The sequence below is a fragment of the Erythranthe guttata genome, chromosome 12 (genome assembly GCF_056151865.1).
Source record: "Erythranthe guttata isolate IM_541 chromosome 12, IM_541, whole genome shotgun sequence".
In the NCBI taxonomy this organism is placed as follows: domain Eukaryota; kingdom Viridiplantae; phylum Streptophyta; class Magnoliopsida; order Lamiales; family Phrymaceae; genus Erythranthe; species Erythranthe guttata.
In genome coordinates this window covers 15291965-15318995 of record NC_142544.1, presented here as the reverse complement: position 1 = coordinate 15318995, position 27031 = coordinate 15291965, and the positions used below count along the sequence as shown (strand labels likewise).

Sequence of the window (27031 nt, the reverse complement as noted above, 5' to 3'; positions counted from 1 at the left end):
GTCAATTTAAAAAAAAACGCCACTTGTTTGGATAATTACATCCATCTCTTTCAACTGTGATTTTGTTTTACACCTCAACCGTTATGGTGTCAAATTTAACATAATCATCTAGATTTCATGGAATGTACTCTAGTTTGTACTTGTTTTGTGTAAAAATACAGTTTTCGATGTACCACAATCTGATATATACAAGCCAAAAACACATATTATGATCTTCTTGCTTCAAAATGTAGAGTTCTAATGAGATAAAACGAGTGCAAAAGTGATAATATTCCATATAATCTCAAAGATTCTACTAAATTTGAGGAGTTGAAGAGGTGGTTGTAATTATCCAAACAAGAGGGGAGTTTTTGTAATTTGACCATTGTTAAGTGTATATTTTTACACTTAATTGTACCTTTTAATTGGAGCTTTTGGTGTGTTTTAACGATAATTGGTGCTTAAAATGGTTATTATTTGTATTTTAGGTACAAATTGAAGAATTGACAACTTATGGGGTAAAAACTACAAATTCGGAGAAAAAGTGGGCCAAAAGTAAAAAAATCAAAACTCTGAAGAATTAAAGACCGGACGGCCGTCCGGATTTAAGAACTAATTCTCGCACGGCCGTCCGGGTTCACGAAGTGGCGCAGTGAAGGAAGTTTAATTACACAAGGAAACCGCCCTCTTATATTTTTGCACCCTATATAAAGGCCAAATAGCACACAATTAGGGATCCATCTTTACTACACGCAATCTAGGAGCAAGAGAACGGAGCAACGAAGAGGAAGACTTGACGAATCTTCATCATAGTTCTCCCTTTACTTTTATTTTTATTTTTCGATTTTTATGAACTTTCGTATTTTTATTATGCTTTTCGTAGAGAACATGAGTAGCTAAGTTTTTATTCTAGGATTTTGTTGGAACCCTATGTGGTAATTCGAACCTATTTTTCTACTATTATGCAAGTTTAAATTCTTCGATTATTTCTTCTATTTTGATCTTATTTAGCGCATGAACGTAGCTAATTTATGTTGCTATGTGTTATTGTTAGAATTGAATCGACAGATCGTTTTAATAATTAGAACAGGGATAGAAGAGCCTTCGAGTAGTTTTCACCGGATGAGTGTGTTAATTGAATGTATTATCATAGACATATAGATAATACCTTAGGTAGCCGTTTACGAGACTTGTTATTTAATGCTTTATTCATACTAGGTTTGCATAGACATATAGTGAATCGTTTATGAATAATGGACTTATAATACACACGACAACGGGTTATGAGTAATTTCGTGTCTTGGGTTAATAATCGGGAATTGTAACTTGTATGATAGAAGATTAATTGGGTGAAGAATTGTCGCATAGGGGAAGATAAAATCCTAGATCCGTTTTTATATTAATATTTTCTCGTGATTAATTGCTTTCTTAATTAGTTTAATTGTTTAATTGATTTAATTTGACATAACTTGCGTAGGCTGGATAAAAATTATAGTTAAAATTTGGTAATTAGGATTAAATAATTTGAGTATTCCCTGTGGGATCGACATCCGACTCTCACGAGTCCACTTTTACTACTTGTTTGCGATACGTGCACTTGCGTGTTAGGTATTAGCCCCAACAACCATACATCAGGGGGTGATTGTAATTTACCGTATATTATATTATAAGCAAGGAAAAATTAGACAAAACCCCCAATCTAGGAAATATAGTTAAGGAAACACCTCCTTCAAAAAATAATTAGAGAAAACCCCTCTAGCTAATATTCCACCCATAAGATATTTTCATACTTCCAAAATTACCCTTAATTATCTATTATACTTTTTCAAAACCCTAATATTATTTTTAAACTTATTCCGCCGCTTTTCTCGTTCTCTTATTCTATGCGTTTCTCTCTTCTCTTCTTCACTGTTTTCTCTCTTCTCTGTTTTTTTTTTTTTTTCGGCAATCTTCTCCGCCGATGCCGTCGCCAGGAGATGGAGAAAGAAAGAAGAGGAAGCACCCACCAAACATTATAGATGATTTTGATAGTGGTTCTGAATTTGAATGCTAGGATTGCTACATCGACGTCGAAAAGAAGTAAAATTGTCAATTTGTCGCCGAAATTGGATTTTGATGGTGGTGGTTTTGCTTTGGTTGGTGGTGTGAGTTGTGATTTTATTTATTTATTTGTAATAAAAAATTGTCATAATATCAAAGTAAGGTGGTGAAGGTGTGTTGTGGCGGCGGTGTGGTGACGATGGGGAGACATATTTAGGGTTTTTAGGTGCTTCGGGCGGATGACGGCGCGTGTAGAGAATTTCGCGCAGACTGAAACCTTAATTGACTATGTACATGTTCATAGTCGATTAAGCTAATCAACTATGTTATGGCAGTCGATTAAGGTTGGCCGACTTCAATTTTTTTGAATTTTTTTGAATTTTTTTGTTTATTGATTCCAATTGTATAAATCAATTATAATACTTGTATATTGTTTGTCTTTGTAAAATATAGTTGAGTTTGCATTTTTATAGTTTTGATTTGTTCTTTTTAGTAGTCGATTCCTTAATCGACTATAGTATTAGTCGATTTAATATGCTTCATAGTCGATTAACATACCCGATAGAGAAAAAAAGTTAAAAAACGAAGAAAAATAATTATAAATTTTTTTTTAAAAAATTATTATTTTAAAATAAATAATAATAATAAATTATTAATAATAATAAAATAATAGTTATATATATATAAAAATTAAAAAAAGAGAGAGAGAGAAAGACAAGGTCATGGGGATAGTGGGCTGATGGGTCATGGAGATAGTGGGTTGATGGGTCATGGGAATGTGTAAGATGAAGGGACATAAATGAAAAAATGAGTGGCTAAAATTTGGAGTGAGTTTTTTTCAAATTATGCAAAATAGTTTGAGCCTTTCTCTATTAAAAGAAATATTGATGGGGTTATATCAAAGAGCCCCTATAATCAATCCTCATTAGTCTTGTACATTTCGGACCTAATTCTTTTAACCTTGTACGTACAAAATACTTCAGTTTTAATCTCATCCATTGATTTATTAGTACGATTCATTACGATCTAGTACCACACTAGAAATTTAAAAATTAATGTACGACCATGTTTAAACACATCGTACACCATTATACACACATCGTACTTAGTATAAATTATATATTTAACCTTATAAACTCAAAAAAAATATCTATTAAGAAGTATTATAATAATCACAATTAAGTAACAACACTACGCGATCAAATAAAATCAAAACATCACAAACGTTCATACCAAAACGAAAATCCCCATCTCGACAAGCATCCCATTCTTCTCACCGAGAAATCAAAGATTGTTTGGTTATGTTTTGCTTTGTAATTAAACTTCGATATTAATTGCTAATTTATAATTAAATTTTAGTTTTAAGGGTTTTAGTGTAATTTTAGTCATAAGGTAGGTATTGTACAAATTTTCCATGGGTTTGTACTAATCTTACGTGGCACAATTTTATTGGAAGATTAGGGATCGAGAAGTACAATCCTCTCGAACCCTAGACAACCCAAAGAGTTTAGTACATAACCTTTCACTATTCGAGGAAATGTTTATGGTTCGAATCATGTCCTATTCTCGTACATTCCCAATATGTAACATAATTTAAATTAAAAAATAGATAAAAATTAATCTTATCTATATAATATTGGGCATATAGTAATTTACTTGAGTTGAGGCCGAATTATTAATTGATTTGGATTCTGTCAAGAAAGCACACATATATTCTTCTAGAAGGCCCAAATGGGGTTCAAGAAAAGAGGCCTATATTGTGATTCAAGAATGATGGCCCAAGCTTTAAAACTTGTATTAGAACTTGGTTTGATTAGTAATTAAGGTGGTGTTTGCAAAAACTTATCTAAAAATATAAGTTAGTGATTGTTAATTATATTTATATTGATATTAAGTGATTATTTCTAAAAGTTGGGAGTGTTTGCCAAAAATCTGAAACATCAATTTAAATAGAAAATGCAGGTACGTAGGTTCCTTTAAAATTATAGTTTAAAGCAACTTATTTTAAGAGAAGTAAAAGAAGATGTTAGTTTTGCAAACACCTAAAAACAAATTATATGAGAATAAAACTCATAATCTATTTTTAAAAACTTTTGCAAACCCCATCTAAGTCGAGCCCAAATTAACTTTAATTTAGTTGAACATGAATTGAACTCAGAGTAGTTTAATTTTTTATACGTATTTTACCTTTAGCCTTCAATCAAGTTCGAACTCGGGCCTTAGTTTATAGATTATCGAAAGAAATACGTTTCAACATTTTTTTGTTATCATCTAAACGAATCAAATTCGAACGAACTTTGACAGAACAATCATCTCGAATCAAGTATTGAATGAATTGATTGATTTCCAGCCCTACGTATACGTATACCTTCGATCTATTCGACAACGTATGTGATTTACGTTATAAAAAAAAGTCTTGACACCTTTGTCTAAAGATATTCTGTAAAAGTAAATAATATTCCCAAGGATATTTATGTTATCTTCTATTTATTCACATACTCAAAAATAATATTTAATCTTTTACTTTACTAAGGTGGTGTCCCAAAAAAAAAATTCAAAAATAGAAGTCATTGGTTGTAAGGTGTTATGTTTGCAAAGGCTTTTTTAAAGTGATTATGAACTTTTTTTTTCTCATAATTTCTTTTTAGGTGTTTGAAAAATCAATTTTTGCTTCTGCTTCTCTTAAAATAATTTACTCTAAGTTTTTTTTTTTAAAAGCATCCCTAAACCTACTTTTTTCTATTTAAGTTCATTTTTCGAAATATTTGCAAACACCCTAAACTTTTAGAAATAAGCATTTAAAGCCAACCTAACTTACAATCACTAATTTCTGCTTTTAAATAAGCTTTTGCAAATACCATCTAAGTTAAGTGGGTATTAAGTGCTTATTTCTAAAAATTTGGGGTGTTTTCAAATATTATAGAAAATGAACTTAAATAGAAAAAAAATGAGTCTAGGGGTACTGTAAAAAACAACTCAAAACAACTCATTTTAAAAGAAACATAAATAAAAATTGATTTTGCAAAGATCTAAATACAGATTATGAGAAAAAAAACTTATAAACTATTTTTAAAAACTTTTACAAACACCACCCAAGCCAGCGATCGTAGGAACCCTTATATTGACATAAACAGTAATCAAATTAATTAATCAATAAATAGGATGAAGCAATAGCACGCCAAAGAAATTTTGTTTATTGGGTTATACTTTAATCATAATTGAAAAAGACGTGGAAAAGATGTAATTCCTACTAATTTAGAAATAATCACTTATCTGATTGAATTGCTTAACTTGGTTGATATCTAAGGTTGAAGAGGACTAGATAAAAAATATGATATTTAGGTGGCGTTTGCAAACGCTTTTACAAAGTGATTATGTGTTTTTTAATGTTTAAAAGAATCTGATTTTGAAACAAAAAAAAGCTTATAATCACTTTGAAAAAACGTTTGCAAAGACTACCTAAGATTCAGATTGTTTGTTTAAAAGCTTGTTTGAGCTCAATTTGTTAACATAACAAAACAAAATGAACACATGTTTTTGTACAATAAACGGTAAGTTCTGACTCGAGTTGGATTACAAGAAGAAAAAATAAAAGAAAAATCAAGCTACCCGAACTCGATCCGTGTTCGACTCGATTAAAATTCGATTCGAAACTATTGCTTATTAAAATAAGTTAGAAATACAACTTTGGTACGTCCATAACAATTAATAATTGGAATATATATTACTTGTCGCACCCACTCAAGCCCTTATTTCACACATATTCTATTACTATTAATATATTATTATTTTTTTTGGTAATAGAAGTCGAAATTCGAAATCAATTAACGTTTCACCCACCACGTTTTGCGTGTGAATGACAACTTCCGCACCATTTTGTTGGCTGAATTCTTCAAGGGCATTTATGAAATGCAAATTGGACCCTTGTGTGTGGGAGTATTTTAATAAAATATATATATATTTTTTATTATCCAATATAATATGAGCTTTTGATCGTTTTCATGAGGTCTTAGATCATTATTTTGAATCTTCAACAATATTATTTTTTCATATATAAAACACTATAAATTTCTCGAATTATATATTAAATATAGTCTTTATGATGGAGTTATTTTATACTATACGAAGATGGTTTTGTGGCTTTGCAAAGGGTACGAGAGAAGATAAAACGATTTTTTCTCCGTACTACTGTATATGTATATTTTGAGCTCTTGCTATGTCAGGTGTAAGCTTCACTTGAATGTGTAGTTTCGGTGAAACTACAACAGAGAGATAAGTTGGACTAAATCCCATAGGCGACACGATCGGAACCTTCTGTACCTCATTTGAGAATGAGTCCTAAAATTCGTTTGAATAGCTCAACCTAGTCCGCACCTCACTTTGTCTATTTTTATATTATCGTGGTTTTTATAACAATTGATTATCAGCAATAATAAAAGAGAACAGATGGAGTCCAAACCTCAACACATTAATTTTGTGATCAATCATCAAAGGGCAACCGAAACATTATTACAAATAGTCAAAATCCTTGCAGTATCAGTAATTACAATTACCCTCCGTAAACATTATTACAAATTCTAACAAAATAATGCATTGAATAAGTTGTTCCTTTAGGGTTCTAACAGACCATTATTTTAGACAAGTGGTGGAGATAATATAGAGTTAGGGTGTGATATGGCATGTCACACTCTAATATTTCTTAAATCCTTATTATTTTATATAAGATTTATAAATTTTCGTCTATGGTATTATTAACGGCTGCACGAGTAACAAGTATAGTGAGTATCGTTCCCGGGGACATGAAGCCTAGGCTTCGTTAATTATTTGAACTTTTAAGTTTTAACATACATTGGGGAATGTAGGTGCAATTTATCATTTTCCTTTTTAATTGGTATGAAAATAGATATTTAATTTGATTTTTTTCATGTATTGTATACTATATGTGACAAAATTAAATTGTCAGTGGTTGTGAAATTAATGTTTCACTAAGAAAAAATTATACTGCTAATTTATTCTGATTCCGGAACTAATTATTGCGTACTTGTTTTATCTTCAATTCATTAGTCAACATCATTCATAATTAAATATTGATACTGTATAATATGAAATTAATTCAATAAACATTTCTAAACTTGTGTTTTACTTTGCCATATTTTTCACTATTAATTAATAAACTATTAAAAAGTCTAAAATAAATAAATAAAGTGATATTGACAATATTCTTTCCCTAAACCTAACATAATCGTCCCCACCACCCTATTGAGCCGGCAGCGATTCGGGTCTCCTCGGAATATCACCCGACCCGAAACCCGTATCATAATAGTCAAAGAACCCATCCAGCGCCACGTCATCGTTACCCGCTTCCCCGTACCCGAATGAATCATAACCCGGATTTTCCCAGAACTCGCCTCCGAACTCGGACGAGTCAGACTCAACCCGGACCAACTCGGGCCTGAACTCATCCTCCAATCCAGCCGGCGGAGGAATACCAAGCTCGTCATCGGACGCCTCCAACAAGTACCCCAGATCCGGCCGGGACTCGCCGGAATCGGACGTCAGGTCAACAACGTCATTCTCCGGCACTCCGGCGCCGACAGTAATCTCGTCCTCGAAGCTCTTCATAAACGAGTCGAGATCGTGATTCAAGGTGCATAACTCGGAATCGTCGTCCAGACCATCTAAGAGACTCTCCCTCAGCCTCTTCACCTCCGGCGAGTCTGTATCGGACTCGGTCTCCTCCGGCGAGTCACGAACTCGTTTCTTAACAACAAAGTTCACTTCCTCCATAACCGGAATTAAAAAATAAAAAATAATAATTCAATTCTGAAAATGTAGTGTACGGTGAAGAAAAGGTGTGGTACAGAGAGATGAAGATGGTGGGGGAGAGAGATGGAGGGGGGTTGGAATATATAGTGGGGGGGGCGGGAATGAGATTATGGGAAAATGGTGATGGTGACGTGGGCCTACAAGAGGGCCACGTCACGGACGTCTCGTCAATTGTATATTTGTCTTGGTTTGACGTGTCCGCCCATCTGCTCTGTCTCTGTTATTTTTGGTTGTGGAATTTAGTATTGCGTGATTAACTGGATTTGATTTTTCGATTCGAGTCCGCGTCCAGTTAAACTGGGGACCACTTTCTACTGGGGGGTGGGGGGTTGGATTTCAAATTTAATACCAATAGGGCAAATTGTACTTCGCCCCCTCAAAAGAATCTTTTTTGCACTTTCCCCCCTCAAAATACAAAAACGAGACTGTCCCACTTCAAAATATACAACTTGGTGCACTTTACCTCAAATGTGTATTTTCGGTCTAATTCTTGTCGGATTTGAGTAAATTGGAAGGGTAATTTCATCTTTTAAGGCTTTACATGTCATTTAACGTTTTTTTGACCTCATCCCGCGATGATTATGAAAAACAAAGAACAAATTTTATCGAATTTGGAAACGAATTTCATAATATTGGAAACATAATTTTGTTAATTTGGGAACCCTAAGTAACTCTAAAAGGAGGATTTTCAAGCGGGAAAGGTAAAATGACATATCCATCTTTAATTCAGCAGTGCACGAGTTGTATATTTCGAAAGGGGACAGTCTCAATTTTATATTTTGAGGGGAAAAAGTGCAAATAAAAGATTTTTTTGAGGGGGCAAAGTGCAATTTGCCCATACTAATTTCGTCATTTCAACATTTATAAAAATGTGGTTTGGTTTGATCACTTATTTACAATTTCAACTACAGTTAAACCTCTATAAATTAATACAGTTGGGACCATCAAAATTTTATTAATTTAACGATATACTAACTTATTGATAAATTAATAATTATTAATTTATACATTAATTAATAATTGTTAGTTTATACATTAATTAATAACTTATTAATTTATTAAATTACTTTTAGTATTATTTTTAACAAATATATATTTTTTTAATTTTTTTACGTGTATATTATTCATTGTACCATTAGTTCAATGCACTATAGAGCCCGTTTCACGAGCGGAAGCTCTTAAAGCAGCAATGATATAGAACGATTTTATGTTGAGTTATGAGAAAATTATACCAAAAGTTCTAACCATGTTAAGAAAAGTGAGGGACGAGATTGATGATAATGTGATCTTCAACAAGAAACAAACGACAATTAAATTATGTTATATTAAACTTTCATAGATCTATAAAATATGTACCGTACCATGTACTTTAAGAATTATTTTTACGCATTATTAATTTATCTATTATATGGGGCTGCTTAAGATTTTCGAAAGTGTATTATCTTATAAATTTAGCGAATTATTAATTTAGCACGTTGTCCACGAGTCGGGACCGAGAAAATTTATTATTTAAGCGAGATTATTAATTTATCGGGTATTAATTTATCGAGGTTCTACGGTATATATTAGAAAACTATAAATATAATATTAATCATAATTTCAGTGCGGTTAATTTTCCAATATTGCTTATAAATCCGAGCTTAGGTAATAATTTTTTTAACTATATCATTTTAAAATTTATGTTACAAATTGTAAACACTATCAAAAATATAAAATAAAATAAACTTAAATTAGCGTACATATAATAAAATCATACATAAAAAATAATTTCATAAATTTGTGTATAAATAAATAAAAGTTAAAACATAAATAAATTTAAAGTCATTAAAAAAAACATCCCATTCACCATTATTATTATCACCATCATAATATTCAACAACATTTATTTCGCCACGTTTATCTCATAAGTGTACAACCAATCTACTTCTTAGTTTATGGTGTTCTTCTTGATTTACCGGATTTCAATGTCGACCAAGAAAAATAACGTTTGCCGTATTATGACAATCAAGACTATTAAGTAGTTTATGAGCATTTCAATTTATATAATCTATCTTGTAATTTATTATATTTTGTTATCATGTTATGTTATTTGCTGTTTTATGAACTATTTATTTTAATTAAGAGATTCTCATCCTTTATTTCATCAATTAAAATGTGCTTAGTGTACTAATTAAATTATAAATAGATTCATCAGCATTGATACCAATAAATATACAAATTAATTAAAGGTAACCGTATTTATATTTGTTAGTACTAATATTTGTAATAATAATAACAAAAATCATAATAAATGTATTTATCTTTTGAAAATTAATTTATCAATTAACATTAATGTATTTATAATAGATTTGAAATGTAGTTGGTTTAAAAAAAAAAACTTAGACAAACCCCTAATTATGTAAGTTAATGACTGGCGGGCTATGCCTAATAATATCTAGGGTAAAATTCATTTTACACCCCTGTACTATGATAAATATATCGTTTACCCCCCTGAAGTATTGAAAACATCAAATACCCCCCTGCCGTTAGTTTTTTTCTTCTAATTTCGTTAGTCAAACCCTTTGACCGACTATTGCAAAGAAATGTTGGCTTTTTTTTAACGAAAATACCCCAAAAATTTTCTATATATAGATTTCAGGGCTTTTAGTTTTCATTTTTTGTGGGTTTTGTGCCGTTAGTTTTCCTATATATAGAAATTTTTTGGGGTATTTTCATTAAAAAAAAAGCCAACATTTCTTTGCAATAGTCGGTCAAAGTGTTTGACTAACGGAATTAGAAGAAAAAAACTAACGGTAGGGGGGTGTTTGATGTTTTCAATACTTCAGGGGGGTAAACGATACATTTATCATAGTACAGGGGTGCAAAATGAATTTTACCCTAATATCTATATTTTACTGTTAATATATTTTTAGACATTGAATTAGAATTTTAGTGTCCTACATATTTGTCCTAATTCACACGTTCACCTATTTTTCAGAACTAGATCGGCATGTGTCAATTGACTCAGGTTCGAATGCTCTTGCAAACGGTTTTTAGGTTGAACTTGTCATACGTGGTTAGCCTAGTGTGGTTTACATTTTTTATTTTTTGTATAATTTACAAATTATTATACACGAGAGTGTAGATTTACCCAGTAAACCTATATGGTTGACTGCGGATTCTTTCAATAAAATAAATAAATGAATTAAATGGGCCGGTAGAGATTTGGGTTGAATTTTTTCCTAACAATAATTCTCCCAAATTGTATACCATTACTTATATTGACTGTAGAGAGGCTGCCATTTGGATGAAATTAATCAAATGTTTAGGAAGTTTGGCGTGCCTGGTTTGAAAATTTAAATTGACGATGCAAATATTAAATTATTATTATTGAGGAAATTAATTGCAAATTTAATCAGAATAATTGTGTGAATTTGCACCCATATTCTGCAATTCAACATAAATAGCACCAAATACCTTAACCACGTATCAAAAGTGTTAGAATTTATTTCGTGCATATATAAATTATTTGTGTCAGATTCAGTTTTTCGTTACTGTTGCGTGAAGTGTTGCAACAGTTCGTGAAGCAGTTCGTAAAAACAGAAATAAACGAGACACAAATTTTAATGTGGTTCGGATACAATTGTACCCTACATCCACGGGGACCTGCAAATAAAATTTACTAATTTTTAGTTTTACGAATACAATAATAGGACTTAATCAAAATACAAAGACTCCCTCTTTGTTGACGCCGTTCTTGTAAACTACGCTGAATTATAAATCTTCAATTTGCAGCACGTCCCTTGCTCCGCACGGTTGAACTCCCTTCAACGCTGAATCCCTCAGTCGGCGGATCGATCTCCTCCCGAGATCTCTTTAAGCCCCTCTCCCGAAGAACCGATCTTCTTTTTATATAGAAGAAGCAAACTTGTGATACTTCTTGAATCTTGATGTCTTCACCACAAAGCCTTGAAGCCGATATATTTTCTATGAAAATCACGTATCACGATGGAACAATAAAAAACGAGAGGAAAAATATTTTCTGTGAAAAACTTCTCTCGATCAAAGACGTTCCGGGAGCAGCAAAGAAAAGAGAAATCTTTTTTTTTCTCCAACAAACGCAACAGCAACGAGGAAAAAAAATCTTTTTCTCTCCAGCAAGACGCCAAAAAAAACGAGAGTAAAGAAAATATTCTGTGTAATTTTTTTCTCTCCAAGAAGGCGTGCAACAACAGCAAAGAAAGGAGAGATCTGTTTTTCTCCGAGAAGACGCACGCTCGAAACGCTGTGCTGTGCTGCTCTTTATACTCTATGTTGAATAAAAGAGCCCTACAAAAGATTAAAGCCCATTAGGTTGATAATCAATGTTTACGTATGGAAATAAGAAATTGTGTAATAAAGAAAGTCTTTGTCAAAGAAAGTCCTTGTTAGCACATGACTTATACAATTAAATAAATTAATGACAAAATAAGAGTTTAAAGCATTAAGGAAACTTCCCTAGCTTTCGACACACGTTTTTCATATACGTCCTGATTAGGGGTGTAAATCGGAAGGGAATTTCCGATTTCCGCCGGTTCCGATCCGAATATTTCCGATTTTGGAACGATTTTTTATGGTCCGATTTCCGAAATTCCGATTTCCGATTTTTCCGAAAAAAATCGGATCGGAATCGGAATTGTATATAATATATTCGGAATTTCCGAATTCCGATCCAAAAATAATTCCGAAATTTCCGAAAAATTTCCGATTTATTCCGAAAATTTCCGATTAATTCCGAAAATTTCCGAAAGTTATTACTATTTATTAATTATTACATACTTTTATGGATTTTGTTTTTGCAATCAACCCTTCCTGGACTTGGAGAACACCTTTTATATTTTATATTTTATATTTTATTTGCAGCAGCCCATTAGAAGCCCCAGAGGCCCACTTAAGCAAAATCCAAATAGACCAAACCCTACTCTTCTTTCTTTCTCATTTCTCCTTTACGAAGCGGCGGATGAAAATAATTGGAGCAGCAAAACCCTCTGTTTCTTCTCCTCATTTCTCCTTTATGAACCGGCGGCGACGGCGTCCAAACGGCGGAACAAGGCTTTCACGGCGGACCCAACCCTATTTCTTCTCGTCTCAGCCCCCTTCACAGCGTAGCGGCGGCGTAGAAAACAATTTCCTCCAACAAAATAATAAATTTCATTATCTTTCTTCTACATCTGGGATTTTCAATTTCTTTGGTTGTTGGTGCCAAGGTTTTGGATACAAAATTTAGTTTCGTCGAAAATTTCTGAGAAAAGTCCAGAAAAATGCTGAAAAAAATAAAATTCCGAAATTTTCCGAATTTCCGAAATTTCCGAAAAAATCGGAATCGGATTTCATTTTCAGATTCCGAAAAAATCGGAATCGGAATCGGAACTTATAAAACACTTCCGAAAAAAATCGGAAATTTTCCGAAAAGGTGTTTTCCGATCCGATCCGTCCGATTTCCACCCCTGGTCCTGATAAACCAAAATCAGAATCCTCTCGGATTCTAACAATCTCCCCCTTTGTCATCTATTTATTATAATCAAGTCCTCCCCCTTTGTCAAATACCTGAAAATAAAACAATTAGATGATAGACGGAAGCAATAAAACTAAGGATCATCCTCAGCATTAAAGGAACAGCCAACAACAAGAGTGGCATCAACTGCTGCAATAGCAAATGCCACAGTTTCAACAACTGTTCCCACAGTAGTGGCTTCGGCAGGTGGTTCACAATGGAGTCAGCTCCCCCTGCACGTATTCCTCCCCCTGTAAATGATCCTTAGACATCTCCTCTTGTAAATGACTTCACTCTTCCCCTTGCTTACTTGGCTTGGTAGACATTCGAAGGCGACGTGGTATATCATCCACGTGATAAAAGATTCAGCAAATAACGTAAGCATTACCTCTTCCTTTTATATTCTTGTGAAGACCTAAACCAATTAATGACAATAAACACAATTAAAAATGTGAAATTCCTTCTACATTGGAGATACACGTTCAGGTGATTAATACGGAGAGATAAATTATTTCTTCTCAAATTATCTAATGAGATAACTAAGGAAAATATGTTCCTCATATTAATACACATCTCTATAGAATTCCACTTGGTGTTGTGGACTTAGAATCCCACCGAGATTCTAACACTCTCCCCCTTTGGCATTGATTGGTCAGAACATTTACTCCCCCTAAATATATGATACATGCATGAACAAGGGTCAGCAAATTCAAAATAACATCTGCAAATATAAACAGTTGCAACAGTTTATCAAACAGTTCAGCAGATAGTGTATAGCTGTTCAATTAAGCAAGTGGCAGAATCAACTTCCCTTTACAATGAATTCCTCCTTATTTGTCCTGTATTTCTGCACTATTCCAACAACTGTATGATGCATTGTCTCAAGAGTTGTCTGAACTCCCCCTGCATTCCAGCACTGTTCCAGCAACTGTCTGATGCACTGTCGCAACATTTGTCGGAACTCCCCCTGTGTTCATGCCATCGATACTGTTCTTTTCTCCCCCTTTCTGGGCAATCACCATGCATAGATAACTCAACATGGTGCACGTAGATGTTCAAACACTTAACAAAAAGATCTTGATGATTCGAGCAAGCTGTTCAAACACTTAACAAAAAGATCAAACGTAGAGAGAATTTTGAAAGTAAGTGAGAAGAATCAACATACATAACATGCACACAAAATCACAAACTCACAACTCAATACCACACGATAATTGCAATGCGAAAATCAAAGGATAGTGATATCAAATCCAACATTAAATAACAAAGACTACAGACTTTGCCAAACTTCATACGAGACGTGGAAATGCGAGTAGTAGGCCCAATAGATCCGGTTGCAACAAAAATCAAATTTAACCGGCACATAAACAAAAATCCCATCTCTCTCTCTCTTTTTTTTTTTTTTTTAATGCCTAATGCAAGACAAGAAGTAAACATGAGAAATAAACATGAGTGAAGAGACATATGTGAATAGGATACTACATGGACAAACAAAACATATGGGATTTATCTTCACATTCACGATAAGCGCAATCCCCAAAAATCCGACCGCCAATGCAACCAATAAACTTAATAATCCCAAGTCAAACACAAAGATGCTCTTATTAGGTAGCACACACACACGTCTAATGGTAGCTTTTTCCCATGAAAAACAGAGCAATTAAAAGGAATGAGATTATGGTGGTCGTGCAATGTGTAGTCCACTGGGCTTTCTAATTGAGCCTTGTAGTGAGTGTTCGGTCAAGTGGTTTACTGGCTCGACTCAACTAGGCTTCGAACTATTCACTAACCATATGTATAATTTATATTGGCCGTGCAATGTGTAGTCCCCTGGGCTTTCTAATTGAGCCGTGTAGCGAGCTTTCGGCCACGTGATTTACTGACTCGACTCAAAAAGGCTTCGAACTATTCACTGACCAAATGGTTGTAGATATATATATATTAGTAACAGTAGTTCAAGAGTAGCTTTCACTCATTAAAAGAGGCAGTTTTTCCCTATAAAAACATCCAACCATGACAAGACTATTCAGAGAAATAAATAAGTTGGAGCCTTTTAAGTAATCATTTCGGGAATTGGTGAAGTTCTACCCCCACAAAGTTTAGAAGAACACGAAGTATCAAATTCACATTTGTCTCAATCATATGCAGTATGCTTAATGCAGGTCCTATATGAGATGCAAAAACATATGAAGTGTCCTACCACTAAAAGTTGCAAGTCTGGACACACAGACTGTTGCAACAGTTCATGCAACTGCATCAGATTAAACAACATAAATTCCCAGCGATTTTCGCAAGGAATCAAATTTCTGTGCATCAAGGGTTTTTGCAAAAGCATCAGTTAATTCATTCTCCGTTGCACCATAATCAATTGAGACAACCCCCATTTCAACCAAGCCCCTTATGAAACAATGACAAATATCAGTAAGCTTAGTTCTCGAATGTTGAATTGGATTCATAAACTTATTTTTCGCATACAGATTATCACAATTCAGATTACCAAGTTTTTTATTCCCCAAACTAGCTTTGTCACCAGAACTGTTGGAACAGTTAGTACTATCATCACATGATTTTAAAGAAGTAATGGCAGATAAACAATTAAGATCAGACTTCTTTACCCAGATTTTTTGTTGAGTTTTATTCACTAAATCAACCTTTATCTTGGGTTTTTGAGACGACACAAAAGTATGATCAAGTTTAGCGGAAAGTGGTGAGCCGGCCATTATTCTTTTAACCATTTTCAAGTACTTAAAACACCTGGGTCGTATATGACCAGGAACATGACAAAAATGACAGGTAGGAACAAAAACTTTTCTTTGAAATGGCTGTGTTGGTGCAACTGTCGCAACAGTCTGTGAAACAGTGGATTGCTTAACAAAATTGATTTTTCTTTTAGGATTTTCTTTCTGTTTCGATGCACCAGTAGATAGCTGGTTACCCCCTATACCTATACGACAGTAGTTCGGCTGATTTTTGTTCAAAATTTCATTCAAAGTTACTCTACCAGTATTAAACTTAGAAATAGCATCTTGGGTTTGAGCAAATTTAGCCTTCAAACTACCCATTTCTCTACTAGCAGAAATAACATTTTGTTCAAGAGTAGAAATTCGTACCTTTAATACTTTGTTTTCCTCAATTAGGACAAGCTTCTCTTTTTCTAAGAATTTATTTGACTCGCATACCTGAAGAAATTTTTCGTACATCCTTTCATAGCATTTCTTTATTTCTTCCAAGGTTGACACGTCATCCTCGCTGTTGTATTCTGAATCCCCATCATCACCTCCAAGATTTAACGGAGTTAATCTTTTATCATGTATTGAATGCAAATTATCATACCTAAGTTCTGTCTGAGCTGTCTGTCTAACTGTTACAACAGTTTCAGCGACAGTTTCTTTGCACTCGCTTATCGGAGTAGTTCCTTCGTAGGCCTCTTGTAGAACATCCCATGCCTCCTTTGCTGATTTGCACATTGATATCAATTTGAATTGATCGTCATCAATACAACTCAAGATAGCATTGGTTGCCTTGGAATTATAATCTGCTATTCGTACTTCTTCATCACTCCACTTTTCTTTTGGCGTTTGAATGATCTCGTGTGACTCATTCATTGAGGTAGGAGGTGTCCAACCAATTAGAATCGCGCGCCAAGCCCATTCGTCAATAGATTTGATGAACATCTTCATCCTTATTTTCCAATCAGAGTAGTTCAATTCACCCAAGACAGGTGGTAGGAATGCGCCTTCACGATGATTATTCATATCTCTGCACAAAAAAAATAAAAAAATTAAATCCCAAAATCTCACTAAGTGTATCTAGTGACAGGCTCTTGATGCCAATTGTTAGAATTTATTTCGTGCAGATATAAATTATTTGTGTCAGATTCAGTTTTTCGTTACTGTTGCGTGAAGTGTTGCAACAGTTCGTGAAGCAGTTCGTAAAAACAGAAATAAACGAGACACAAATTTTAATGTGGTTCGGATACAATTGTACCCTACATCCACGGGGACCTGCAAATAAAATTTACTAATTTTTAGTTTTACGAATACAATAATAGGACTTAATCAAAATACAAAGACTCCCTCTTTGTTGACGCCGTTCTTGTAAACTACGCTGAATTATAAATCTTCAATTTGCAGCACGTCCCTTGCTCCGCACGGTTGAACTCCCTTCAACGCTGAATCCCTCAGTCGGCGGATCGATCTCCTCCCGAGATCTCTTTAAGCCCCTCTCCCGAAGAACCGATCTTCTTTTTATATAGAAGAAGCAAACTTGTGATACTTCTTGAATCTTGATGTCTTCACCACAAAGCCTTGAAGCCGATATATTTTCTATGAAAATCACGTATCACGATGGAACAATAAAAAACGAGAGGAAAAATATTTTCTGTGAAAAACTTCTCTCGATCAAAGACGTTCCGGGAGCAGCAAAGAAAAGAGAAATCTTTTTTTTTCTCCAACAAACGCAACAGCAACGAGGAAAAAAAATCTTTTTCTCTCCAGCAAGACGCCAAAAAAAACGAGAGTAAAGAAAATATTCTGTGTAATTTTTTTCTCTCCAAGAAGGCGTGCAACAACAGCAAAGAAAGGAGAGATCTGTTTTTCTCCGAGAAGACGCACGCTCGAAACGCTGTGCTGTGCTGCTCTTTATACTCTATGTTGAATAAAAGAGCCCTACAAAAGATTAAAGCCCATTAGGTTGATAATCAATGTTTACGTATGGAAATAAGAAATTGTGTAATAAAGAAAGTCTTTGTCAAAGAAAGTCCTTGTTAGCACATGACTTATACAATTAAATAAATTAATGACAAAATAAGAGTTTAAAGCATTAAGGAAACTTCCCTAGCTTTAGACACACGTTTTTCATATACGTCCTGATAAACCAAAATCAGAATCCTCTCGGATTCTAACAAAAAGAATCCACAGTGAATTATATATGACTTAACTGTTAAAAGAAGATTGATCAAGATGAAATGAAATAATTTAATAGAAATCTAATTATTTTATCGGACCCTAAGACGTTCCAAAAAAAGAAACTCTCTAGAAGATAAAATAAGATACGATAACACAATTTTTTTGGGTTGACCCGCGGTGTTTTTGAGTTAACTAAACATCAAACAAGGTCTAATTATTTAGCTAATTATGGTTAATGTCTCCTACCAAACGAGATCTATGTGTACTAGATAAATTTTCACACTCATATATAGGGGTGAACATAAACCCGCCGGACCCGACCCGCCCGCCCGACCCGAGCCGACCCGCCCGAAACCCGCAAGGTTTACTTATTAAATTATGGCCAGCAGTTTGATAAGATGGATACCCGCCTGTTATGGGTCGGTTTGCGGGTTTGACAATAAAAACCCGCGACCCGCCCGACCCGCCCCATAAAACTCATATATCTATATATATATTAATCAAGCCTAGGTTATTCATTGAGCAGCCGCGCCTCTTCTTCTCCATTTCTTCATCTGCTTCACTCACAAAATCCAAGCAATCAAATTCTCCAATTGAGCAGGTTATATTATACCAAACTTTTTTCCTTTTTATTTATTCAAACAAATTCAATCCAGAGGGTGAAGATGAGAGAGAAGAGAGACTTAGAAAAACAATCAGAGGGAGTTTGCTATTTGTCGTGAATGGACATTCTTAATTAGAAGAAAATTGCAAGAAAAAGGGTTTATGACAAAAAAATTGCAAAAAGGGGTTTCTCAATAACTGGGGTCCGGGGATTTTTTTTTTTGTGGTAAAAGTTGCACTATTGCAGTAAGGGTTTTTTTTTGGAAAAGAAATGCTCGGAGTTTTTATGAATTGATTTATTTAAATTTTGTCGAAGCTTTTCAAGATTTTTCATATTAGTTCAACCCGCTCACCCGCCCGCCAACCCGCTAAACCCGACCAACCCGACATATGCAGTTTGTGAGTATAAAATGGCAGGTGCAGTTCGCAAATTTTGCAACCCGCCAATGTCGGGTCGGGTTGATATTTTGTACAAACCCGCCCAAACCCGCCCGTGTTCACCCCTACTCATATAATTACTTACATACCACACAAGAAACTACACTAGGCATAAGTTTATGTAATACAAGGAAATTTGAGCTTGGTTCATTTAAATATATACGCTGTTATTCCACCAATTCCGTCACTTACTGCAGAAACCTTCTGTACATATCGGCTACTGCACACCGTTAAATTAATGATCCAGATTTACTGTATCATTTTATTAGCCTTATTAATTTTGTTAAAATATATATTTAAAATAAAATGTATCAATTTTACGTGTCGATTTCGGTGGAAGCACTTTGATTCTATTGTTCTTGGTAGAATTACTGGACGGAAGTGTGCCAAAAAAGGAAAAAAGAGAAAGAAAAAAAAAAAAAAGGAATGAGATACGAAAAAATTGTTCACATACGGATTGGTTCGTTTTCGGTTTCGGTTTCGGTTTCAGTGAATTGATATCCCTGCCCCCTAAGACTAAACGTAAGTAACAAGATTAATTATAGTTTAATGTAATCGTGCACACACAGAAACTAAACCGTCTTAAGAAAAGAACAATTAATCTAGAACAGCTCAATGCTTCGTTCCTAAGAATGGAGGCAATTGGTGCAATAATTATTCAGTTGATCGTACAGTAGAACCTCGATAAATTAATATTCGATAAATTAAATTAAATAATAGTTTTTCATGGTCCTGACTCGGTGAAAACTTGTTAAATTTTTAACTCGATAATTTAATAATTCGCTAAATTAATAGAATTTTCCTAATCCCGATTGTAGTAATTTATATACAACAAAACCTGCTACAATAATGTAAGGTCCCCAATGTACAACTCTTAAAGCATCCAGAGAATGAGATATATATTCACGTGATTATATTTACTGCAAATACTGCATGTAATTTACTGAATAGTATTTACAATTTAGAATTTACTGCATATATGAACTATAAATTATTTATTTTGTAATTTGATTATAATTATATATTTCAATACATGTATTAGACAATTACTCGAATATATATAATCTTGTTCACATATTGTCGTTTAAATATGTAATCTTGTTCAGTTATTTCTAATAAACTCGACCCCGTCTTTAGTTATTCATAAGTTCAGGAGTCGGCTCGCTAGATTTTATATATTTTATTTTATATTTTTATATATTTTTTTTATTTTTATAGATATAACTAATATATATTAATATTTAGGGTAAATTACAACCACCACCCTAAGGTATGATCAAGTTACGAAAATCCCCCTTTTGTTTGGGTATTTACAACCACCCCTCAACTATAAAATCTTAGTACACGTCCACCCTTGCGGTTTCAAATTTAGTGGAATCTTCGAGATGACATGGAATATTATCACTTTTGTACCCGTTTTATTCCATTCGAACTCCATTTTTGAAGCAAGATGATCATAATATATATGTGTTTTTTAACTTGTATATATCATATTGTGGTGCATCAGAAACTGTACTTTTACACAGAACAAATACAAATTAGAGCACATGCCACGAAATCTATATGATTATGTTGAATTTCACACCATAAGGGTGGAGGTGTAAGAAAAAATCATAGTTGAAGGGGTAGATGTAATTATCCAAACAAGAGGGGTTTTTCATAAATTGACCATACCACAAGGGGGTCGTTGTAATTTACCCTAATATTTATTTTCATATATATAGTTAAATAATAATTTTTAATTCTATTTTATAGCTTATAACTTTTTTATATTATAACTAACTTTATAATAAATATAATATTAATATTATGTAAAAAAAAGAATAATAAAATGAGTTGAGCTCTAGTTCGACATGTTCGACTCGAGCTTCAAGCTCGTCAAATTTGACTCGAGCTCGACCCCGTCTTTTTATACCCCTAGTCAGACCGACTTGGATTTGGACGAAGTATTATATACTTAAAACTTTGATCAAAATTGTAACATTTGATTAAAACAAATAAAAAAAAAAAAGAAAAAAAGAAAACAAAAAACAAAAAAAATGAGAAAGATATAAAGTTAGATATGTCACGAGGGCAGCACATGGGGCGAGATGGATTGGGCCTAAAAACGCCCGAATCACGTGAAAAGCATCAATGCTTGCTGCTAAATGCAGCGTGTGTGCACAGTAGGTATTATTACAAGTGAATTAGGTAAGGCAATTGTACCAATTTACCTAAATCACTAACATTATTTAAGTTTTATCTTAGCAAAACTAACTACAATTACTTAGAATAAGAAAAGGTAATTACAATTTTTTTGTTTGACCAAAATTTTGGTAGGTACGGTATAACAATATTACCGATTTTGAATGCAACTGATATATTTTGGAAAATATAAAATTGGTGGGGTTAATTTGGTAGAATGGATGAAGGCCTATGGCTAAGCGGAACGAACCGGGGATTGCAGGGGTCCCTCTCGGCCAAGTAACCTTAGATACGATCTACTTACAAATCCAAAATCGAATCAAAGAGGATCCTGAAATTTGTTGAACACGTCCCTCCCATGGAGAAGGAATGAGAATCTTACTCGAAATCAGCCTTCAAAAAACCCTAGGTGTGTATATTCATATACGATAGAATGACTTCCATCAAAATCATCTAACATATATACACGAAAATACAATACATATACTTCACGTTTGTTCTTTCGGTAATTATCTCTTCCAAAACCTAATTCTGGCGGAGACATCTTCAGTCATCGAGATGCTACACATGGTGCAATACACCAAGTAATTATTAACCGTTGATGTGGTGAAATAACTTCCCATTATGCAAACATACACATAGGCAGTGGCGGAACTTAATAGGGGCATGGGGGGGCCGTTGACCCCCCAAGAAAAAAAATAAAAAAATTAGATATTTGGTACTAATTTTTTTGAATATTACTTTTGCCCCCCCCCCCAAAGTTTTTGTAAATATTTATCTTGACCCATTATTTTTTTTGTTTTTTCTCCAAAATCTTATATAAAGTATAGATAAATATATCATATTTAATATAAAATATAAAATAAGATGGTTAAAACTTGTATTGTTTTAAAAAAAATTATGAATATTACTTATTTTTGAATTTTTTTATCTAACGCCTTAAAAAAAAGATGAGATCGTGCCATGAATCTCCGAAATATTAAGTGCAGTATATTATTAGAATAATTTGAATTAATTTAGAATTTTTTGTGATGATTAAAATATGATATATATATATATATAATATTTTAATTAAAAATTAGTTATATAAACTTATTTTTTGCAATGTTTTGTGCACCTAAATTTTTTTTCGGGGCGCTGCCCTGAACCCCAAAATTTTAGTTAGCCCCCCTACATTTTGATCCTGATTCCACCCCTGCATATAGGTATATGTATTTGTGTGTGTTTGTGTGCAGATCAACGAATAATAATTAAAAATATGTATTTCACCTGAGTATAGTAGGAAACTTGACCGGATACAACTTTGCACAAATACATTAAAAATATGTTACGCAGACGTCACGACTTACGATAATATCTAATTGAAGAGGTACTACAGTTACCCAGGCATGAATTGTTCATATGTGGTCCCACCAATTGAGCCACTGTGATGTATTTGGAGGGCCAGGGTTACAATTATTTTATCTTATACATATATTTTATATCTCAAACTATATTTAATACATTTTATGAGACACAACTCATATTTCAGGGGTGTTATACTAAAATTGTTCTAAAAATGATCAAATTAGACGAACAATAGCGCTAATATGGGTGGGAGGGAATATGGGTGCCCGCGGATATTCGTTTACCATTTAAGGTCAATTAATTTCAGTATAAAATTGTTCATTTACTATATATTAAAAAAAAGAGCTATAAAATTGATATTATGATATTATAGACGAATGATGAAAACAATCGATTGTGTAAATTAAAAATAAAATGAATGTGTTTAAACAAATATAGATACTTTAACAATGAATAAAGTTAAACACTATTGAGGGAGCCATTTCTCGAGTGCAAAGTATAAAACATTTAACCAACGATGGTCCATGAATATATTGCATTCGGAAAAATACATTTTTATCCCTTAAATTTGCATTGATTCCACATTTGATCATCTATGTTAAAAAAAAAAAATCACATTAGTCACTACGTTTCAAAAATTCAATATTTATAGTTATTGTCGTCAATTTTCTGGTAAAACTAACGAAACCAAATATGCACCCATTACTGTATTAACTGACGAAGTAACGATAAATTGACGAAAATGACCAAACGTATTAAACTATTGAAAAATAAAGGACCAAAATTGTTTTTCATTAACATGAAGAATCAAGTATGAAGGATGAAACCTATAATTTTCCCTATCGTTTTCCAATGGAAACATCTCAAAAACCTTTTATGAAATGTCCTTTTTTCCCCCCTGTATAATTTCTTAACGTGGCACGTCGGACTTCAAATTGTCGAAAAATGAGCACTCACTCAACAGTGATCTTTTGTGGACCGAAAATAAAATAAATGTGGAAATTAAAATGAATTATGTTAATATTTATCGCTCGTTAAGATACTACATCTGTTGAAATATATTGGATATAAGTCCCAAGAATTAAACTAGTAAATGATAATTGATAATTGAACATGAGTAACGTAAACATTGGTTTCCCACTGGCAAGAAAATACCTAAAAGTAATAAATTCTTTAGATGCCCCCACAACAGAAAATAATTTAGAAAATGTCATTTTCTAAAGCTTGCTACCAAAGTCCCAAAATAAGAAAAATAAAATAAAAGTAGTCCTGGCCAAAGTTTCTTATTGATGATGCTAAAGTTTAGCTCACCTAGGGTGGTGTAGAAAATGAATTGGGAGAGCAAAGCAGATCAGTAGCTTGACAACTTGATGATCCTGAGGTACCTGCGATCATAGAACACATAAACTAGGTCGGGGGTTGATCCGGCGGAAACCCCTCCGACGCTCAAGTCAGACGTGCTGATCATAGAAATAGTCCAGAGAATACAATTGATAGTATTGCTCAGTTAATAGGACGTACCTTAAGGAATGAATTCAAACATTTATTTATAGCTTAGTTGAGATTGTCGGGCCCAAACCTTACTTGAAGGTGATTGGGTCTCGGTGATAGTGGTCTTCGATATTGGGCTCGTGGTCCAGTAGATAAGTAATTTGTAGGCCCATTGGGTTGGCCCAATTATGCATATCACTTATATACTGCTACAATATATATATATATATATATATATATATATATATATATATATATATATATATATATATATATATATATATATATATATATATATATAAAATTATCCTATTTATTTTATTTAGTATAGCATTTACTGAAATAGATGTGATAAATATCGTTTTAACTGTAAAAATACCGTTTTGACTTCAAATATGATTTTGTCCATTTTCGACTTTGAGGTTAGCAAAACTCAACACACAAACTTGTAGTTCTTTGAGTTAGCTTGTTAATTCAACTTGAATCGTCAAGATTGGATGTCGGGTAAGAAAGATATGCATTAATCAATGAATATTGTCCTTAACTTTGATCTTTTGAGTTGTCTAAAATTCAAAATGTAACTCATCAATGCACAACTTTGTCACCGGACATTTGATCTACTTGATTCTAATTGAATTAGAAAACTAATTCAAAAGACTGCATTTCTGTGTTTTGAATTTTATCAAATTATACCAGAAAATGTTTAAAATCATGTTAAAAATCCAAACGATATTAATAAAATTGCAACGACATTTAACATTTCGGTAAATTCTTTTACCTTTCCAATCTTTAAAAATCAATTTTTGTTGGGGCCACAAAACAATTATGCAAATAAATTATATATATTTACAGAAATTTATGTATAGAAGCCGGCATTGGAGAATCTATGCATTAAAGACTGATTCGGAATCGGGATATAATTATCTGATTAGACAATGCACTAAAATTAGTCTTTAGTCTTCCCACAAACCAAAATTGGTCCTCGTCTTAGTGTTTTTTTTTTTTTTTTTTCTGGTCAAGATATAAATTGTGTGATTAGACGATTCACTAAATTGATTATTGCGTTAATTTCCTAATGAAAAATTAGGATCGTGTTTATTTATACTTGGACAAGTCGTTCTGGTACATCATTAGGATTTTGTCGTAAGGCCCAAAAGTAATTAGTATAACATGAAAAGACAAAAAGTGGGATGAAGAAAATTCGGTCGGTAAACCGGTTGAAGCGAATCGAATTGAAAATCCGGTATGCGTCAAATATCGAATCGAAAATTTGGAGTATTTGGTAAAAGTTTTTGGAATTATGGTATTCGGTACCGTGTACAATATTGATTTCTGGTATACTATATCGTAAAGAATACCGAAATATTTAATAAAAAAAAATCTTTCATTTTAAATTCTTTAAATTTATAACATAATATAAAATATTTTTAGATTGATATTTTTTCCCCATTATTTACAAATTAGGATTCTATTGATAATATTTTTTTTATTGTTTTTAGGACCGATTATTAAGATTTGAATGTCTAATTCAAGAATTAATTAGTTTAAATATAGTTTCTACAGTTTTTACAGTTTTTAAAATATCAAAATATATTTTTCGATTTCACTGTTACCGAACCAAATAAACTGAATTAATTCAGTAAAAAACTGTACCGAACTCGATAGTTGGTTCGATAAACGGTACTCTTTTTCGAAGTATCAAAATTTCGATAGGATTCAATATGGTATTCCGAATGAATATCCCTGGCAAAGTACGAGATAACCATAAAAAAAAAAAAAAAAAAAGGAAAATCTTATCGAATAATATGTATACAAGATCAGGTATTGGGAAAAATTAATTAATTTGTTTAATAAACAAACTATTAATATCATAAGATATAATGTGCAAGCTCATAAGATAATGGATCTTGCACTCACAAGATTTGAAATATTAATAATGATAATTTAATTATTATAATATCATCAACACCCACAAAATAATATGTAGGGCTGCCATAGATTTTTGTTCGTTTATATATCTACCATAAAATGTTGTATGATTATGATTTTTTGAATTCTGATCATACACGTTAAGGGGCTTTTGATCACAAGTATTTGTATGGTTTTCGGTGAGCAGTAGTGGAGCCAGCATACGGTCAGAGTCCCTCGCTAGTATAGGGTCGGGGGTCATTCAGTTAGGGTTATTCAGTTAGGGTTATTCGGGTTGTGACCCGATCTGGTCGTATTTTACCCAACCGGACGGTTAATTTTCAAATTAATCAAGTTTTGTCGAGTTCGAGTACCCTGTGTTCATAGATCGCTTCGGGTTCGGGTATTAGCATTTCCAACCGGATACGTGATCGGGTACTCGATTAAAAGAAAAAGTATAGAGCCATTTGCCCCAAGCCCAATCTTGTAGTTGTAAAAAAGGCAAAACAGAAGCCCATCTTATAGAGCCCATTAATAGAAATAAGGAAAACAATAGAAAAAAGTAATTAATAATTATAAACTGAGATATAATACAAGATATATATTTTTTTCATTCAAAGCCACGATTAATACGAAATTGGGAGATGATTTATTAATTATTATGTATATTGAAGGATAGTCTAGTCCATTAAACAAAATATTTTAATAAGATTACTTACAAAAAGACTAAATTAGTATTAAATATTTTGATTTTGGGACTTTTTATATAGAATTATAATTAATAGGACTTTTTGGT

At 32.9% G+C, this 27031-nt stretch overlaps 1 protein-coding gene across 1 annotated transcript; it reads right to left on the bottom strand.

The window, feature by feature from the left end:
* Positions 1-7092: 7092 nt before the first annotated feature.
* LOC105954075 (hypothetical protein) lies at positions 7093-7892 on the bottom strand. Its single transcript, XM_012977745.2, has one exon. It carries the CDS (start codon positions 7804-7806, stop codon positions 7276-7278), a length of 531 nt encoding a protein of 176 aa, XP_012833199.2. The 5' UTR covers positions 7807-7892; the 3' UTR covers positions 7093-7275.
* Between the last annotated feature and the right edge of the window lie 19139 nt (positions 7893-27031).